The 13,329-nt window shown below is 46.1% G+C and overlaps 1 protein-coding gene across 1 annotated transcript in view; it reads right to left on the bottom strand.

Annotated features, from left to right (window-relative positions):
* Positions 1-3,505: 3,505 nt before the first annotated feature.
* The window catches only part of PVRL1 (poliovirus receptor-related 1 (herpesvirus entry mediator C)), a 64,645-nt gene continuing 54,821 nt past the window's right edge, over positions 3,506-13,329 (bottom strand). The window contains exons 10-11 of the mRNA XM_009330410.1: positions 9,640-9,684; positions 3,506-4,029 (exon numbers count right to left, since the gene is read on the bottom strand). Coding sequence (XP_009328685.1) covers positions 3,811-4,029; positions 9,640-9,684 — 264 coding nt within the window. The 3' untranslated portion in view covers positions 3,506-3,810. The remainder of the gene's footprint in view (positions 4,030-9,639; positions 9,685-13,329) is intronic.

Raw genomic sequence — 13,329 nt, 5'->3', positions numbered from 1 at the left:
AGTGCCACCAACATATGGAACAGAAATTATGACATTTCACCCCAGTAACAGGAAGAAAGGCTTCATGTCTCACACCAGTAAGACACAGAAATAAACCACCAGTTCCTCCCATATACTGCTAGCCCACTGGATGATCACACTCCACCAGTTTCCTGTTCAACTTGTTCAGCAATCTACGCCCAACAATGTTACTGGATGGCTCTGTTCCTGGAGAAGGGATCTTTTAAGCACCGTGGCAGGAGAACACCTCTCATTAGCATTGTTGCAGCAGGAGTTCTGCACCTGCGAGGTCACCGCAGACTTGGTAACAGGTGCAGCAAAGTTTGGAAGTAGCCATTAGGCGAACTTTGTGCAACTGTATGGAAAGGGAAGGGGAAATAAGAGCCCTGAATCAGAACCATTTCTAAATGCAGCTTTGTAAAACTCAAACAATGAACTTGAATCTCACTATCTCTTTCTTCAGGGTTTTTCTTCAGGGGGTTCCCCCCTTTTCCTAGGGTACAAAGGAATTTGGTGGTGTGTGGAGACTCTTTTTTGCCATTTGTTTGAGACCAACCCAGTTCTTAAGGAGAAGAAAGAACGTTAAAAGGCAAAGAGAACCAAGACATTCCTAAGCTTAATATATGTGCTGGCATAAGTCAAACTACTGCTTTGAATTTAGGCTTTTCTTGCTTTTACCCTTTCTAAGGAGGATTGAAATCCTTTTGCTTTGCTGAAAAGCACAGTAAACCCCTTTGTGGCAGTCTTCTGTGGGCAGCTCAAATTCAAAGCCGCACAAGGCAACTAGAGTTTCTCTGTAATGCTGCAGTCTGTATCTCTGCCTTCCCCTTCCTCATCAAAGCATCATTCCTCCAGCCACGGGCAGCAGAGAAAACCACCTGCAACATGTTCCTTGCCTACTCTGGCAAACAACCATTTTGTCTAGCTTGTTTCCTCATGTATCTGAAGACCTGACCATATTCCACTTCTCATTTAAATTCTTAGATCTGTCTGAAACTGCATCAGGTGAAGGCTCCCAATCAAATCTACTTTAATTGCTGCTGTGCAGGCAGCATCCTGCTATTACAGGCATGCAAATAGGGAAGCGTGTAATGGACTTTTTCTTGCTTTTTCTCCACAGTCAGTGGTGCTGGGTTGATTCCAGGATGTCAGAGACCCCTGGGTTTTCCAGCACCTCATCACTTTTCCAAACAGAGTGACCAAAGGCAGATTCGGCAGACTCCAAAGCGTGGTTCCCTTGCTAAGGCGAATATGTTGGCTGTGGCTTCAGTTCAGAGCACACCCAATTTCCAGCTCTGTGGTAACCAGAAAGTACCCCAAGGTATGTTGAGAAGAAAATAAGAGAGAGAAATACATTATCTGAACCAAGACATGTAGCACTTGAGTCCGTCGGTGTAAGCAAATGTCTGGCTGAATTCTCTGGAGGCTGGCAGAGGAAATGTGAATCCGAATGACTCCAAAAAGGGTTCCATCAGTCAAGACCAAAAGGATGGTATTGGAAAAGTTGTATTTAATACTCTAAGGCTATGTCTGTATAGTGCCCTGATCCTCCGGGAATGAGAGCACTCCGTGCACTAGCACTTATGAAAGCTGCTATGCCTGTAAGAGGTACTGGCCATTTCAGCTTGGCCAAGAAATGCATCAGTGCCCTTTCATCCACACCTCACCCAGCCAAGCAGAGCCAGGTCACCTAGCTGATACAATAACCTGTCAATCTCGTGGGAAACGACCTCCCAGCAGGAAACCACCTCCCCACGTTGTGCAGTGATTTCCCACCACAGAGGCGAAATCTTGTCCTTGTGACCAGCTACCATGCTGTCTCCACAAAGCACAGCGGCAACATGCACCGGGGAGGCAGGGGAAGAGGGGTGGGAAGAGTCAGTTCTCCAAGGGTGTGTTGTATGCTGTGCAAGGGCCCAGCGGGATCCATGCGCATGGCATCATCCTCACACAGTGCGGACTGTACTAACTGAAGTATAAGCTTTTCTCTTATATACAGATCTATTTATTAGCCTGCAGGGAATCCACGAGGTAGTGTGAACACAGATGTGCTTCTCTGTGGAGGAAGAGGGACAAGCAGGGTGAGTCTTGAGGCTATGCTAGGTGATGGGAACACAGAAAGTGCATAGAACAACTACAGCTGTTTAGATTCAGATATACAAAAATAAAATGGTGCCTCAGTCCATGTGGCGTGGCAGGAGCTGGGCTGGTAGCATCCAACACGGTATTCATATCTCCTCTTATGGGGAGGCTTTCATTTTGATGGAAGTTTCACTTCTTTGTACAAGTAGCACTGAAACGTCGTTTGGTGCCTGGGCAGCAGGGTAATGGTGTGGTCCCCATCTCTCCCTCCCACATGCACTTTGCTCAAACATCCTCATGGTTTCCAGAGTGATGTTAAGTGTGCAATGTCTGCAGAATGCCAAATACCCAACCCGAGACAAAGGAAAGTAAATGCCCATTTGCCAAGAAGGCATATCCCCTTGTTCAGAACTGTCCCAGCCGTCATCTCTTCTATGCCATACCTGGGTGAAACAGATGAAAGTTATCCTTGAAACCAAGCTCTTATACAGGATGTTCATTCCTTTTTCTCCTCTTCCTCTTCTTTGCTTTTATATACATTTAAGTGTATATCTATATTTATTTTTCCTCTAATACAAGTGAACACAAATGTGATGTGGAGATAAATTCCCTTCTCTAAAACACTTTGTGGTCACAGGAATGTATGCATTTGGATTTACACACCCACACACATTCCAATATAAAAAAATTTGTAGTCCCAAAACTAAGATGCTTTTAAAAAAGTTGAAAGGCCAGATTCCTCTATTGGCTTTTATCCTTTGTTAAGAGCAAGAAGATTACCTGAAATCATGATTTATTCTTTATATTCTGCCTGAGTTAATTTTAAAATTCCAATCAACAGACGCAAGGAAGAGAGGGGGGAAAAGCTAGTGGGGGGTCACGTTACGCTTTGAAAAGGAAAATTAGAGAGAATGTTTTCCTTTCTAATTTTTTTTCCCCTTTGGGTTTCAGGTTATAAGACAGTTATTTAAAGGATGCTTTCTCCAAATGTGGTAGCTTCAAAATATGTCCCCATGCCGTCTGGATTTAAGAGAGTCAATCCAAGAGATTGGGAGTGGGAGCAGGAGGGAAAAAGGACAGAAACAAAACCCCTAAACCAAGTCATTTTCTCTATTCTTGGGTTGGTTTTGAGCATCTTTCATTATAAGCATCTTATTATTTGGTTCAGCAATCTTGGCTGTTTAGCTCTTCGCAACAGGGATTTCCTGTCCCCACTGCCAAGGGGGAAACAAATTTCTCCAAAGGAGGGGGAAAAACCTGCTACAGCCTCAGATTTGAGCACGGGCTGCGCTGTAAAACTTCACACAAGCTGGAACAAGGGCTGTGAAGAATCCACACCCGGCTACTCCGGTGCAAACAGTGTAGAGATTGACACAAGGGAACCTACGGACTTTTAATCAGGTTGGGCACATCCCATCCAACACAGGGCAGCTGTCATCCACATACACATGCACACACATAGCCAGCTTGATACAGGAGGGCCAGGGTGAGAAAAGAAAGATGCAAGTACTGAATGAGACGTGGGCAAAGGCAGAGTGTTCCCTTGAGCATTAGCAAGCCAGGCAGATACTTAACCTAATCATGTCAATTACAGTTGCACCAAAAATTGAAAATCGATAAATAAAATAAGCAATGGCAAAGGGGGGGATCTAAAAGGCCTTGGTTGTTGAGCGACAGGGTCAGGAGAAGTGAAAAACATTAGCTTTTTCAATTTGCTGTGTTGACACTTTAAACATACTGTTCCTTAGGACAGATGTAAGGAGCCCGGGAACCGGGAGGTGGGCAGCAGAAGGAGATGTCAGAACGATGAGGATAAAGATCTTGCGGGAGATCTGACAAGGGGGTATAGACATGAGGGATCTTCTCCAGATATCGATCTTCATGAGAGTAACAGCGGGTCAGGTAATCACTCGCATTCGATATCTCTGAGTGACACTTTCCAAAGTTCTGTAAGTAGAGACAAAAGTCAATGGGTGAAAACTCTGGGATCATTGGCCATAAAACATACACCTCTTCAGTTCCTTGCTGAGACACACATATAACAAGTAGGATGGAAAATTAAATAGTTCTGCTTACTGCTTCAGAAAAATAGAAACCCAGGTGATAAATCCTCACATTTAAAACTTTTTGTCTCACTTCCCAAAATATCCGTATTGCTGATGAATATGTATAGATTTTGCATGGTTTGCCCCTTCTCTGTAAATGCTCTGCCTCTCTGGATAAAATAAGCAGTCAGCCAGGAAAGGACAGTTTATTTTCAGTCTTCCTAACTCTTCCACACCTGAGTTTTGCAAAAGCAGTGCTTGTATGCATCATTATTCTAATCCAGGCTCATGCTCTTTTATTTAAAGGGCACATGTGTCTGACCAGGGACTCTGGAAGCAAAGTAAGTTATTGTGTCTAATGTTTACCTAGTAGATAGGAGTGCATGCGCTAAGCTTTACCTGTGTGAACAGTTCCACTGAAAGCCTCGGGGCCAGTTTTGTAAGTCAAATCAACTACAGAGAATATAAAGCACTCGCAAGATCGAGACTGCTGTGTGGTCCCACGATCTTCCCTCTGATGGAGTGTATTATGGATGCTTTGCAAAATCTGATTCTCCTCTTTAAGTGCCAAATGAAATGAAAACCCCTCGGAGTCCAAAGTGCTTTGATTTCTATTTAGATAATTTTGCAGAGGTGTGGCAAGCAATAATGAAGAAACACTGCTTGTTCGAGTGCAAAAATCGCAAAGAACCTTTTTCTCCCAGAAGTTCCATGCAAACAGCAGCAACAGGAAGAGAGAGACCCCCCCTGCCTCTCCTGGTGTGCCTGCGGGGGACGCCTGTGTAAGCTCAGAGGAGTGCGGAGCTTTCCCACAGCCCAGGAAGCTGGCTCCCCAGAGGGTGGCAGCAGATGGGAGGGATTCCTGCCTGTTCACAGACCCTTTCCTCCGGTTTGAAGCTCTGCAAGATGACCCAAGCAGGAGGGACATCTAGCGAGGACAGTGCTTTTCGTCTTTAAAATCAACCCACATTCATGGGCTCTCACCAAGGGCTAATCTCTTCTCTAAGAGAGAGCAAATGCACTGGCAATCACCTTTTATGCCTGTGGTTTGAACTGGGGCTGTTAGAAGCAAGTAACTTGCCCTTGAGTCCTTCCTTGTTCTCTTTCAAAACACCAGAAACGGTCTGTTTAGTGGAAAGGACAAGGACTTGACCCTCAGGAGAAAATGCCTGAAGGAACAGAACAATCTACTCTGCTTGTCTGCTGCCAGTTCCTGGATAAATATTTCACCAGGATGCTTAAAAAAATCGTATAGAAAACAAAGTGTCAACAATAATTTATTAATGGTTCAGACTGCTAGAAGAGGCAACAAGCAAGCCGGAGGGCTGCACAGTCTTAAGGCAATTTCAGGAACAGCCTTGCTAAGAGCAATGAAGGCTGCTAGAGGATGGAAAGTTTGTCTGAACACCAGGAAATCAGCAGCAATCTAAGGTCAATCTGATTTTCATTTCCCTTTCCTCGGCAAAACTGTATATCCCACTGCTTAAGCTTTTAAAAGTCAGTGATCTTGACCTGGCCAGATAGCAAAGAATAGTAGCCTTTAGGCCCCTTCTACTTAGAATTGCTGCATTGGTATCTGAAATTCGGGTGGGCCATTCCCACAGCTACCTCATGAGGTTTTTGTCCACTTCTGGCTTTTAATTGCAAAATGAAGAGGTGGAGAGATGCTGTGCAGCATTATAGCTGTTTAACTGGAGGAACCCAAGCCAGGGGACATGAGGAAGCTTCACTAACTCTACCTTAACCCCTACAATCTCTTTCTGGCTGCTTTAGGCAGCTCTGACTTACATCTCTCCCATTGCCAGGTGGTAGCTCTATTTACACAGAAAGTTTAGGCCTCTACAGAATTCAAGGCTCAGTTTTACACTGTACCACACACAACCCTGTGGCTGGAAAACTGGGCAGGCTGTAGCAACACATACTTCAAGCCTGGAGACAGTTATCTTCATACAAATTCTATAGCATAAACAGGGATCCATACCATAAGGGAAGCAGGGAACAAAGAACAGCTGATTGCTATTCTTCTGATTGCCCCAGCTGATAAAAAGGGATAAAGAAGGGCTAACAGCTAGGGAGAGTGTTAGCACAGCATGTGCAAAGGTCCTCTCCCTGTATGATCTACTCTCAAGAAATCTGAAACACAACAGAACTCCTTTCCATACCTGCAAGGGGAAGAAAAGTATTAGCCATGCTCTCCTCCTGTTTTAGAGAGGTAAGTCATTAACTGATAGCTCAACTTTCTGGATAAAGCTGACCTGAAAGGGAAGTTGTCTCAATGGTTGAAATTTAGTAAGACATAGCAGGCAAGAGGGTCTCTTAGCAAGGCTAGCAATGTATTATCAATTACATGGGAGGGTAGGTTTATATGCTTTTTGAGCACGCAACAGAAAAGCGTAGGACTTCACACTAATCTGTGCACTCAAAAGGTCTAATAGACAGAAAGGTCTAATAGGAAAGAGATTCTTAGTTAACATAAGTACACATCTTGTGTAAATTGAGCTGGTTGTTAGCATCTAACACTGAAAGAAGCAGAAGGGGTCATGAGATACTATTTTTTGGGCTGCCTATTGACAATATACCGGGTCAGCAAAGCCTATTTCTTTCTGTTTATCTATGAGTTAGCGTGGGCGTGAAACAAGCATCCATGAAGTAGGGCTAGAGAAAACAAGTGCAATTTTGTCAGCACTTCTATTTGGCCAGATGAGTATGAACAAGCTCTTTTCTTTCTGGCCAGTGTTTTGTGCTCACTCTTCACAGGTGGGAGCGGGGCCAGAGCAGGGCAGCTGGAGAATGCCAGCATCGGGCTCAAAGGAAGAGACTTCCCTGTCTCTTTTCACCTTTCTTCAGCATGTGAAGCCAGAAGTCACATTGCTTCTGCTTTGTTCCCTGATCTCATTTCTAAGTAGCGAAAGGGAAGAGAACAAAATCAGCCTGATGTTTTTTAACATTTTTAGCAGCCGGTGCCCTCTGACTTCCTTCCCCAGTCCCACTGTGACTTTTCCCAAATCTAATTTATCTTTCACAAAGTTTGAAATTAAATTAGGGATAATGAACTAATTAGATTGAACTGGCACACTATTCTGCCACCTTCCCCCACCTGATTTCTCCCACTTGCCTTTGTTTCCAGCATGACTCCGTACAATTCTTCATTAGCTGGGTTACATCCTTCCCTCTCAGTTTTATTTTCAAGAGCTTGATTAAAGGGGATGTCAGCAATCTATCCGTTTCAGACAGCCTGGCAGATTACCTTTAAACAGTCTTTATTTGATCGAATTAGAGAGCTTTCATTTCTGCCATGACTTACTCTCAACCCTTCTCCATCCCCTATACACCTGTCTCCAGCTTTTCTTCTATTTGCAGATCATCTCTTCGGTAAAACTAGGTGTGCTGCAGACAGTTTTCCCTCTGACCTGACTATATCCTATACTTTTAATCATCCCTAAATAATGAGGTCTTACTGGTCTAAAAGTGAAGAAAAACTTCTCAGGGTCCTGAGGATTCCTCTACTATATTTTTCTCTGGAAAATCTGACAACTTTATTACATGTGAGAGTTGGACAGATACTGCTACAGAGGACTGTGGTTTCTGCTATTGCTCAAAAGCCCAAGAGCCAGTTAATAATCTCTCATGCAGTTTAAACTTGTCTTTAGTCTTGCAGCATGGCTCACAAACAGAAGTAGGCTGGTTTTCTCTGCGTGGCCAAACTCAAGGCAAACACAGTGCACATCTGTGCACTTATCGGATGTGTTAGCCTGTTCCCTGGCTGGGAAAAGTGCCTGCTGTTCAAAACTATTCGAACTTTGGGCTGCCACTATCCTGACCCTCTCCATCAGTTGGCTTTGAATTTTGGGATGCAGCACAGGCTGATGGATAGAGAGAAGCATTTTGTTGAGTGACAGCAACAGAGGACTGTTGTCACAGTGTGGACCAGTCAGTGGAGAGGATGTAGGTGTTGGAAGATAGAAAATATAATGGGAACCAAAAATAAGAACATTTCATCATGGTGTTGGGAGCCTTACATCCTCTCCTCCCTGTTTCTAAACTCCCTGTTCAGCATTTTTTACCTGCTTTTCAACTTCCAAGTATGGCCACAACTTTAGGTATGTCCTGGCATGCTCCTGCACTCTGTTTGACACCTTATCTATGAGGGAGCTCCTGGGATAATCACTGTCCTGAGTAAAGAACAAACATTAATGTATCGGGGATGGGCGGGAACCAGTGGCCCTGAGCTTGCTCTTAGGAGCGGTGGACTTCTGTGAGGACAAAACTGAGGGCAAGTGGGACAGAGCAGCTCACCCCTGGGTTCAAGGTTGAGCATGAGGAAGGCTGAAATTCCTGAAACATAGGGTAAGGACCTATGATGAGGGATGCACCCACGGACACATGCAAGTATTATTTCTGCAGAAAACTTGCTCATAAGGCTGCATTCCTTCTTACAGCATGCTTTTAACTCTTTCTCTCTGCCTATAGTACGTACCTGTTCTGTGTTCCTATAGCATCTTAGACCATCATTAATCTTAAACATTTCCCTTCATGCTGTTTCTCTCCTAGGTTTCTCTCTCTACCCTTCTGGAGTCAGGACAGGGCTGTTATCCTCATTTACCGATGGAAAACTAATAAGGAGCCACCTTAGTTCTTTGCTTTATTTCTCCTAAAAATTGGAAATGGGGCTATTGACCTGGGGGGGTATTCAGGCAACCTTGGTGTTGATAGGGAGGAAATGTGGCGAAGGGAACTGAGTCGAGGCTGCTACATTTGATGGTTCTCCAATATCCCCAGCTCGGTCTGCACCAAATCTGTAACTGGTGCAGGTTTAATAGTGTTTTAGGGACATTCAGAAGGCAGAGCTGGGAATCTGAACCCTGGTCACTAATTTGCTGGAATCTTGGTGTGAGTCTCATGAGCTCAGTTTTGAGCTATTCTTGCTGTAACAGGGAGAAGAAATTCCCAAACAAAACTGAGAGCAGAAGTGTGGGGAGGTGAAGGGGGAGGAAACAATTAAAAAGCATTAAAAAAAAAAAAATCACCCTGATCTGTGGTGTGTCTTACCAGGGAGATTTTGTGGCAGTGAGATTACACCTTCAAAGCACCATATGACTGGCTTTATTTTTACTTCAGAGAAACTGGGAGGATTTCCAAATTTGGATTTGGAGGATTACTGTCCTTTTGCTGACGATAAAATCCCCCACCCCAGGGAGGACAAGGCGAGACCTCCCAAGATGGATTAGGGAGCGCTTGCCTTGTTTGTAACAGTGGGAGTGGTCCTCCAGTGCAACCCAAGAAACTGTTGGGAACTGGAGGTGAAGGCATAAGGGAAGGTGGCTGCTTTCAACTACATCTTCCCCTGGGCTGGCGTTTTCATCCTCTCTCTGTGTGCAAGAGGCTGGCAGTGCTGCTGCCTGTTGGTGACAGGCAGGCAGGTGCCTGGGAGCTGATCAGCACCTCTCTCCAGTGACAAACAGACCCCACAACCAAATGGAGAAAAGAAAAACCAAACCAATCCAAAACTTACTGTCCACTCTCGCTCATTACGTCTACGAAGACCTTGATCCTCATTCTGGGAGCAGGGGTGGGTGAGAGAGACACCGCAAAAGAGAGAGGTTACCGTTCTGGTCCAGGCCAGGCCTGCTGCAGACACTTACCTAAGAAGGGTTTTGCTACAGCAAGGAAACTACAGGGCTGCTTCCAACACAGGAAAACCAGGGACCACAGGGATAAAGGCAAAAGGAACTAACCCATTGCACACCTTCCACCCGGGTGTTTCTGCTCTACCTTAACCCACCTGTTAGCACAGATGTTCCTAGTCTGCAAGGAACATCTGCACTACATCAACAGGACTGTCTGGTGGGACTTTTTAAAAACACCATTTTTCCCCTGCTTATCCTCCTGCATGGAGCTATTCCCCTCCTTCCCGAGGATCCAATTCCCTTGCTCTCTGTTATCTTCTCCAAACCACCCCTCCCCATCCCCAAGCTACTGCTTCTTTGTGTGCCTCCTCTGTGGAGCAAGGCAGAAGCTGCGCTCACCACAACTCAGGGAATACACAGGAGCGAGGGAAAGTCATAGCTGAGGACGGGGCTGCCAATGGCAATTCCTTGGCCAACAATTCTTGGCATCACCCAGCAAATCTCCCATGGGGTGGGAAAGGAGAGTTGCCTCCCTTTCAGATAGGGACCTGGTGGCTTTAATACCTGAGAAAAGGGTATGATTATAGGGTAATGGAATGTAAGAGCTGAAGACACCTCTTTCCACTGCAAACACCATTCCATTTCAAAGGGTCACTGGTAGCTAGAGATGGTCCAGAACAACCACTTGTAGGTTTAAACACAAGCTGAGTCCTAATCAGTCCCTGCCGCAGGACCTGAGCTTGAAGGAGCTTGGTGACACTTAATGTGGTCAGAAAAACATGAGAACAGGGAAACAGTCAGGTCTGGTTTCTAATTTTGAGGAGGAGAGCACCAAAGAAATAAACTTTCTCCCTTTCTCTCAAACATCCAAACATGCTGTCTGCACCAACCTCATGCAGTGCAAGCTCTTATTTTCGCATACGCAGTCCCTCTCTGACTGTCTCTCATTCACCGACTCTTTCAGATGCAGGAACGTTTACATGTTCCCATATTCTCTCACATACTCTCCCACCTTGTTCTTTCACACATGCACATATGCTCCGTCTTATCTATAGTTGCTTCCATACATACAAACTCTTTTTCTTTTTTTTTTTTCTTTCAGTCAGTCCCCTTTTCTTTCCTTCCCCTTCTTGTACTGACTAGCTTAGAAAGGCCCTCAACATCTCCACGAGGCTTTTGGCTTCAGCTTCTGCACATCCTAGTATTGCTGCTTTGCTTTGTGCTGGTGAGCCTTACAAAAATTCACCAAACCAAATCCCACACCAAGAGCTGTACCCTTCAAACCCACCTCGTTTCTCCCTGTGTCTCCAGCCACACTGACTGCAGAGGGGGCAGACCCCTGTTCTGAAACAAAGCCATTAACCCTTTCCCCCTCCCACATGCCTCGCCTCACTGTAGAAAGCAAAGGAAAACACTGCAAAAAGCATGCGCAGAAGGCAAGACAAGGCAAAGGCGTTCCTGTCAGCACCGCCAGAAATAAGGGTAGCAAAGAGAGCAGCCATCGTGGGCAGCATGCAGGAGGTGGAGGGAGTGGGGAGGACAGACTGGATGCATGGGGGCCGCTCCACAGGAAGGGGAGGAGATGCAGGGGGGGAGCACTGACTTTCAGAGGGGCGCAGTGAGGACGGCAGAGTGCGATTGTGTACCTTGAGGCCAGAATCTGAGGGGAAAGGGCCTAGAGTGACATGCGCTAGCGTAAGTTGGGCTGGATGGTTGCATACTCGACTAGGTCTCCGCCAGCATGGATGGAGGTCCGAGGACTGGGTGACGAGGCCAGAGCGGACGTGTCCAGCTCTGCATAGTGGACATCACAGTCCTTGTTGCCAGAGTTCTGGAGAGAAGAGAGCAGCAAGGCGGTAGGGACACAGGGGGGAGGAATTGGGGTTGAAGTGGAGAGGCGGGGGAGTGAGAACACAGGAACCGTGCAGAAGGTGGGGAGCGAGTGAATGAGACAGGAGAGGGAGTGTGGGGGGGGAGAAAGAAGGGTGAGAGGGGGGAGGAAGAAAAAACAGTTAAAAAGAGGGAGGTAGGGAGGTAATGAACAATCAGTCAGGTAAAATCCCAAATCAAAGCAAAGGTCCTAAAGGCACTGCTCCCCAAATTCACCACTGAGCTGAGTCACTCAGCCCAGGTTGGCAGCACTCCCAAGCAACTGCCCCATCTGCCCCTTTTACTGGGGCAGCTCCCAGCAGCATCTCGCTGCTCTGATCTTCCCACCAACCCCTCTGGCATCAGCATTTTCCTTAGGTGGGGGTGGTTCAGTGAATTCAAACCTTATTGGATACCTGAGCTGTCAGTTTTGACCCAGGAATTTGGGGTTCGTCGCAGCACGCTGGAGGCAAATGCAGGGTTTTGGGGGCATGAGTGAAAATCATGGAGAAGGCTTGAATTTTGGGTGTTGTGAAGGAGATACCTGGAGGGAGTGGCTTCAAAGCCATAGCTCCAAGGGCAGGTTTGCAGCAGATGCCTTACCATAGGGAAATGGCGCTGCTTAGTCAATACTGTTGTTTTGCCCTAGCGTGGGGGCTGGAGAGTTCTCAAGTGCTACATTTTAACATGAGGCTTGACTGGACAGTATGCTACTGCAGATTAACTATGCAGCATGATTTTGTCATTGTAATAATGTCTAATAGATGCTAAAAGCATCCTTCCTTGGCATGAAAATATTTATGGGTATTCCCTTACTAGGCGGGCTTATCAGCAAGAACTGCATGAATGGAATATTACCCAATTTGTCTGATCATTCCTACCCAGACGTCTCTCATGCTTTGCAAATAATATTGGTCAGAGAACCCTGGAAGGCAGGATGGCCTGGAGACCTCACTGCTCAGCGGGGAAAATGAGTCACCAGGAGGAGCCCTGGTGTCAGTAGCCGAGGTGTGAGGGGGTACCCTGGCTACTTGTCCTGTGGAGTTTCTTTAATACTCACTTTTGGGCCTGGTTTCTGTGCCAGCATTAGCCAAGGATCTGCTAAGCCTCTCTGAGAGGAGAGAGTTGTCTCTTCCAAATGAAATAGCTTTCCAATTTCTCTATCCCCTTTCCAAAATGGCTACATCACATGGCAATTATGTAAAAGGTGTTTAATTTGAAAATGTTTCTCTTCTCTTTTTTTGGAAGTGTCCTCTGCCATTTGCCAGCTGTGGCAGAGCTGTTTTCAGAAGTTTATAGCCCTGTAATGAGCTGGTTTACTGCCTGTCGCTGGAAGGGGTTATTCAGTGAGTGATTATCTCTGACTGCCGCACTGTCCTGTGGCAGGGTTTGGCTCCCTGCTGGTGTCCCCCAGCCACCGGGATGAGGGGAAAGGGGCACACGGCTGCAGCGGCATTTCCAGTGTCCGGTTCCCCTGTGGTGCCCAGTAAAGCTGGATGCTGGAGGACCAGGAGGTTTGAGGTCGCCCTCTTTCCTGCCCTTGGGGAGGTGAACAGATGGCAGTGGGAAGTTGTTGGTGTGAAAGCTGTGTATCCTATGGCCTCTCTGCTTCGTGTCTGGACCCAGACTGAGTGTCTATGGACATTTAAGAAAATTAGTAATGCCAACTACAGTCTCAAACCTAAACCTATGCCCTCAGAACTCTT

Source organism: Pygoscelis adeliae, unplaced genomic scaffold, assembly GCF_000699105.1.
Source record: "Pygoscelis adeliae isolate BGI_AS28 unplaced genomic scaffold, ASM69910v1 Scaffold608, whole genome shotgun sequence".
Taxonomy (NCBI): Eukaryota; Metazoa; Chordata; class Aves; order Sphenisciformes; family Spheniscidae; genus Pygoscelis; species Pygoscelis adeliae.
The sequence above is the reverse complement of the archived record's forward strand: the minus strand, read 5'-3'. Positions and strand labels throughout refer to the sequence as shown.